This window comes from Atractosteus spatula (assembly GCF_055471065.1).
Source record: "Atractosteus spatula isolate fAtrSpa1 chromosome 10 unlocalized genomic scaffold, fAtrSpa1.hap1 SUPER_10_unloc_1, whole genome shotgun sequence".
Classification (NCBI taxonomy): Eukaryota; Metazoa; Chordata; class Actinopteri; order Semionotiformes; family Lepisosteidae; genus Atractosteus; species Atractosteus spatula.
Window position 1 is genome coordinate 977,501 of NW_028296612.1, and position 6,774 is coordinate 984,274.

At 44.2% G+C, this 6,774-nt stretch overlaps 1 protein-coding gene across 1 annotated transcript; it reads right to left on the reverse strand.

Annotated features, from left to right (window-relative positions):
- Positions 1-494: 494 nt before the first annotated feature.
- On the reverse strand, positions 495-3,675 carry LOC148813344 (uncharacterized). The gene is made up of 6 exons (XM_088907958.1): positions 3,642-3,675; positions 2,475-2,853; positions 1,954-1,978; positions 1,785-1,908; positions 908-969; positions 495-623 (listed from the first exon to the last, which is right to left on the reverse strand). Exons 1-6 carry the CDS (start codon positions 3,673-3,675, stop codon positions 495-497), a joined length of 753 nt encoding a protein of 250 aa, XP_088764084.1.
- Between the last annotated feature and the right edge of the window lie 3,099 nt (positions 3,676-6,774).

Here is a 6,774-nt window from a genome sequence, read left to right on the forward strand (position 1 = left end):
AGGGGACTCTGGTTATTGTCACTTATCAACCGACCAGCTGGATAGATGAGCAGCTTTTACATTTATCTTGCATTATCTCTTTATTATCTATGTAGATTCAAAGGACTTTACAAGATAGCTGCCAGGCAGAAGTACCCTGATGTGAAATCCATAGATACTTCAGCTCATAAGTAATTCTTATAGAGAAATATGTTCTTAGAAATTGCTGGATCACTCCTTCCAGTTTTCAGCAAACAAATTTGACTAGATTTCATTTCAGAGGAAGTTGTCTGGATGGTCCCCACTCATTAAATCAGCTGAACAAAAGAACTGGAGATAAAGGAAATGAAGATAAAAGAGAAAAATGTACATCAACTAGTTCTTGACCAGTAGTCTTGATAAAAGACTTTTTTATGGGTTGTTATGCATTTATCAGTTTTGATTCCCAGTACTCCACCTGATTATGTTTTTCAGCTCAGCTAAGCGCTCTGTGAGTGTACTTCTGTACTTTACTGTCACACACGTCTCCCATGCTTGATCTCAGCATACGTCGTGGGCTGTGTGTTGTAGCCACCTCTCTTCTTGTGCTCTGTGTTTTGTCTGCTGATCTCTATAGTGGCGTACTGCAGTCCTGCCTCCTCCTCCTGCAAACACATAGACAGTGAGGTGAGGACGAGCCTGAACACGCACACACACACACATACACACACGCACACACACACTCTGCTAATTTTATCTGTGACCCTCCTGACACACTCTGATAAGATTGTCAATCTTTTATCAGTGTCAACATAAAAAAATACTCTTAACAGCCCACAAAAAATAAACCCTAATCTCTGCCCTAATCATTGTCACAAATACCATCGTCACTATTATTAGATGGATCTGAGACACAGTGTCCTGTCTGAAATAAAAATCTGGTCGGTACCTGACTGTCCTGTCTCTTGCTGTGTCCTCCAGTCTGGGGGCGACTCTCAGAGCTTCTACTGCCTGGTTTCAAAGAGGAAACACAGTTATACTCCACTGTGACCCGAAAATATTTTCCACTTCCCAGCATCACTGTAAAAGATGGTTTTGTTCATCTGTCAGATCAGGGTGAAGAATATGTAACTCTCTGGATCTGAGTATATAAAGACAATATACAGCACTTTCAGTAGTTTGATGCAGTAGGCAAACATTGCTTTTAAAAATGACTTTTCAGCGTCGATTGTAAATAAATAAGTGTAAAAGAGAAATTTAAATCTTCCTCACCTGTCTTTTTAAAAGACACAAGCAGATCAAATTAAAAACCGCTTGGAGTTGATCTATTTAATTCTGACATTTTCTACTTTTTTCACAATAAGTGTTTCTTGGGATTGGGACAAACTGGAATGACTGAGAAAGTTTCTTTGGACTGAAGAAGCTACTAGGACTGGCTATAAAGGTCAATGCAAACAGACGTAGATAATTCACATCAGGTTTTCATTTAGTTTATTTAGACTGGGATTTTAGCATCAGAAATAAAACATTCCAGTTTAGCGCGTGAAACTTAAAATTAAACCTATACTCGAGACACTGAAAAACAGAAGTTCCATCGTCCAGTTAAACTCACAGCCACACAAGACAAGCTAGTCTAGTAGAATTATACACTATAATATTGTTAAAACATTTTTGAAACAATAACACAATGAAAGACTTAGTTGGAGTTTTTCCATCTGCCTTTCCCGCATTTAAGTGTCTGTTGATGTTTTCCTAACTAACAGTGGCTTTTGTGCAAATTGTATTTCACTTTTCATAATAAAACGTAGCCGTGTGGACAGTCTTACCTCTTCTAAGGGAAACGCAGGAGAAAACGCAGACAGAGGACACGATGACACAGACCACACTCACAGAGGGCAGAAGAGTCCAGCACGTCAGGCAGGGACTGGGACTAACTGTCCGGTCTGAGTCCTCTACAGGACCACAGATAGAGCAGGTGAGAGGCTAATTCACAACATCTTCACTGCTGCTGACAGCCTTTCTGAAGTAACAGCTCAGACAATGTTCATTTTCTGTGATTTAGGTAATGAGTTTCTCAATGCAAAGTATAGTATTGTTCGGAACTTCTCAAAACAGTAAGATTTGCTGGTGGTAATCATGTCATAAATTTTCAGCGAGGTCATATAAAAACAGCTTTGGTGTGTTTGAGCCTATGGGAGGCAAAATGACCCGAACACCTTGCAAGTGTTTATCGTCCGGGGCTGTGATAAAACACGGTAGGATCGGGCACAGAAACATTTGGCAAATTTGTACCTGTGTCCGCAGTTAATTATATAGGGAAACGATGAGGCACCGAGAGACACGGGGAAGCAGGGTCGGGTACAAACATGACAACACCGGAACCGGTACCGAACAAGACTGCAGTGTTGAACAGTGAAGGAGTGGGACCCCAGGGTGTCTGTGCTGTGTAGGGGAGCGGGTGCAGACTGGAACTGCTCGCGTGTTAGTGTGTGTGAGGGGTTATCGGGGTGTCGGGCGGTGGCTGGGGCTCACCGGGGAAGACGAGCTGCGTCCCGTTTCCGAAGCTCAGCCGCCCGCCGACTCTGTCGGCGCAGTAGTACAGCGCCCGGTCGGACTCCGTCAGGTTGGCGAGCGTCAGGCTGACGGAGAGGGTCGAGGGTTCGAGGACGAGGGAGAGGCGAGACCGGTACCCCTCTTCCACCTCCTTGTTGACCTGGGAGCCGCTGACCTGACCGACGGCGGCGATGAGAGGCATCTCCAGGGGCCGCTGTATCATCCACAGCGTCTCCTTCAGGTGCCTGATGCCGCAGGGCAGGGTGACCGTGTCTCCGGCTCGGACCCGCAGCTCCACGACCCCGGCCGAGCCAGCGAACAGTCCCCCCGCCAGGAAGACGACTGAGACAGGAAACTCACGTCAGTCCTTTCAGAAGCTCGGAACGAATTGCCCTTGGTTATTACAGAAATCCGAAAAAGATCAAAACGCTTTGGCAAGTGAAAATCAAAATAGCGGTAAAGGAAAGATGAACAAAATCATCATTACAAATAACTTAATTATACAGATGGGAGATAAGTTTACAAAAGCAGAGCTGTTCTTTCCTAGACCTGAATTATTTTCTCTGGCCTTGGCCTTGATCGGCACACAACCAGCCTTTGCCCGTCTCCTAATTTTTTAAAAAAATATTTTGTCTTCTGCAAGACACAGATAATAAAACTGTAATCACACTGGCGAGACACCTTCGTAAGGAAGACGCGCTAATGTCGCTCATTTCAATCGCTTTCTCCTGGCGGGTGCAACACCGTTCATTCGGAAAAACCCCACAGAAGAAGAGACAGAAATGATTGATTTCAACCTCAAGTTTTCAAAAATAATAAGATCATCGTGAGCAACAGGCACAGGCGGCATCAATCAAACTAAAAACTATCATGTAAAAAGACACTACATACTGCAAACTGGGGCTATTGGACCTACAGTATGTTATTAACTTGCGTAATTGATATAAATATATCAGCAATCGATTTGATATTCGGAGAACGCGCTTAACTGTAAAGTGCCCCAGTTCTAAATAATTTTATTTAACAATAAGCATGATCAGTACGAAGTCCGCCGAGCGTTTAGTTTTTGTCAAAGTCAAAGAATTCCTACAAATTGGCGATTCAGCCGGTAACACCACCATGTCACTCACAGAGGAAGAGGGGCAGGGTGCGCGCTGCGTCCATGTCATCCTCTGCGCTGCTGTTGTAAAAAAGACCTGATAGTTCTCAGCCTATTTTGTACTTTACCCGGATTCTCATTGGTCGGAGGCCCAACTATTACACGTCTAACAACGAATGAACTGTTTCAGTTCCTCTGATAGTCGACCTACAGTACACTGACGAAGGTGTTACTGTCGTCGTGATTAGATCGCAATTATGAGGAGTCCATACAGACTGTTTACCGGTATATGAAGCAGTAATTATACACAATATCATAAAAAAGTTTATAAATGAGAGGAGGTCATTCGGGCCATCTGGTCGTTAATTGATCCCAGGAACTCACCCAGCTGTGTCTGGAGAGAAGCCAGGGTATCGGCTTCAACCACAGGGCTGGGCAGCTTGTTCTCCACCCCCACCACCCTCTGTGTACAGAAGTACCTCACGTTCTCTGTTTTAAATGCGCTTCTGTTCCACCTGTTTCCTCTGGGTTGACTTTGTCATTAATGCCTTTGAAACTTATCAGGTCACCTAATAGTCATCTCTGTTCAGGACTAAAGAGACTCAGTTCCCTCAGCCTATCAGTGTGGGACACCCCTTAAGACTGAAGAGACTCTGTTCCTCCGGCCTGTCAGTGTGGGACACTCTCTTCAGACTGAAGAGACTCAGTTCCTCTGGCCTGTCAGTGTGGGACACTCCCTTCAGACTAAAGAGACTCAGTTCCTCCAGCCTGTCATTGTGGGACGCTCCCTTCAGACTAAAGAGTCTCAGTTCCTCAAGCTTGTCAGTGTGAGAAACTCCCTTCAAACTGAAGAGACTCAGTTCCTTCGGCCTGTCAGTGTGGGACTCTCCCTTCAAACTAAAGAGACTCAGTTCCTCCAGCCTGTCAGTGTGGGATGCTCCCTTCAGACTGAAATAAATAGAAGACAAACACAATGGTCTAGAATTATTTGGGATGGTTTTGTCGCCCCTTATGAATATGGGTAATACTTCAGCAATTCTCTGCGTATTACTCCTGTCTTAACTGTTTAAACTAGTAAAGTTTGTGAACGGTTTATCTTTCCATCTGGACAATTACTTAAACCGATCAATGTACACATTTTAGGACGTACAGTGGTTGTTCATACAGAAGTTAATGAATGTTCTGTGTTAAACACTTCCCTCTAGTGGGCGTTTGTGTGTAATGCATCAAGACGGCCTTAAGTGAATGATAACGTCTGATCCTGTACAACTCTTCTGCTAAACGATGCATTTTAACGACTGAGAATATGATTTTTAGCTTTTATCACTTAATCACTTATAATACTAATAAAATATACCTACTAATTAATGCACAATTGTTTTTATGCAAAGTTACATAAAGACATGGTCGATAATGCCACACACCTGTTCAAACACCACATGCTTGGAAATGCATCTGTAATATGTTTGCTTTGAAGCTGACTTTACATATTTGGAAATGTTATAAAGCAAATATAATTTTCAGAAGCACTGAACATACAACGATACAAACAAAAGTTGTTGTTTTATATTTAACGAAGCCTGTAGCCCATCAATGCGTTTATGAGTATATATTATTGTACATAAACTAATAATTGGTTTATCTTGCTCTTAAAGTCTACCAGAGGAAGGGTTGCCCATACAGAGGACTGGAACCCACAGTCTTGTTACTGTGATGGAAAGGTCATCATTACGATGAGGGTGCAACACTAGAACCGTCTTTCATCTTTAATATTTCAGGGTGCAGAGGATGAACCTGCAGCTGACACGATCAAGGCTTGATAACACCTTCTTAAGATTCGAGGTAACTGTCGTCATGAACAGCAAGTACAGTTGAACAGCTCCCAAACGCTGACCCCTGACCTCTGACCTCTGACCCCTCGTCACAAAGTCAGGCTGAAAGACCAGCACCAGCTTGGTTCCAGTGTTAGAATATGTTGACATTTGCTGTTATTACAAAAACACAATGTGTGAGAGGGTCCCTTTACACTTTAGAGGAACATTACTGTCAGTTCAGTGTCTTAACACAGCAGTAATGTACACAGGGAAAGCAGTGGTAGACCTGTATTTCCTTTAGCCTGCGTTGGAAATGGTATTACACGATACGTTAAGAGCTCTCTTCAGCGGATATATTGGAAGACCACGGTTTTCGACGAGACAAGACAAACATAACGTTCACGATACGTCTTTTCAGCAAAGACGGATGATACCACATGTACTGTGTCACGACACCGTGATGTCTGGTGAAAGAGGGCTCAATTGCGTGCGCTTCTTCTGACATTATTTTCTAATGCAACGATAATATACACAAAACGCGCAAGATGTACAATATTACCAGGGGTGCGTAACAGTGGCGTTAGATGAGGTAAAGACAGGGCACGAGCAGTTTTCTACGGAAGCGCATTGCCGCCACTGGGGGGGGGAAGAAATTCGCCCCCTAATCTCGTCATTACGAGATAGCAAGGATGACTACGGCGTCATCTTTCCGGAAGAGACTACGCTGGATATTAATTACGTTGTGCACTGAACGCATGAGGAAGCTGCAGTGAGCTGTCTGCCGCTTTCGGTTTAACGATCATGTCCCTGTCCAGCGCTGCAGACTTTGTCCGGATTGACCTTCGACCGGGGTTTTAGTCCCAATGAAATCTTGCCGTTTTTAGCAAATACGAACAGAATCATCACCATTACATACAGGATTTCTTTTTCTGGTTGGTATTATGTATGATGTTCGTGCTGTGCTGTCTGCATTGTGCGTGTTTTTCATTTTTAACTGCCCTGAGTCTAGAGGAGCTTTTCTATTACATTGTGACCAAAACCGTCCACACTACTCCAGGCCGCTACTACTGCATTATACAGTTTTAATCTGGCCGCCGCTGACGTGAGTCCTGCGCTGCTGACTGTGCTTCCTGACCTTGTTCATTCCTTCCCCGTTTGTCCAGAAGCGAGGCGTCTAGACAATCAGTACCAAAGTCTTTTTCCTGAGTGAAAGAGCCTTCTGCTGGCACCTCGCCTTCGCTGAGGGGGAGACCCAGAGTCAGCCCGAACCGCCTCCGCAACACTCCAGCAGCAGCTGGGGAAGGGATGAGTCCAGGACTCGCAGGACGTGTCTGAAGCGTCACACGTATA

Bases quoted from the DNA above. Each gene is read 5' to 3' on its own strand.
- LOC148813344 (XM_088907958.1), bottom strand. From the start codon at position 3,675: ATGGACGCAGCGCGCACCCTGCCCCTCTTCCTCT. The intron at 970-1,784 runs GTAAGACTGTCC...CTTTGAAACCAG, and splicing joins CTGCGTTTCCCTTAGAAGAG to GCAGTAGAAGCTCTGAGAGT. The intron at 624-907 runs GTACCGACCAGA...ATGTGTTTGCAG, and splicing joins GCAAGAGACAGGACAGTCAG to GAGGAGGAGGCAGGACTGCA.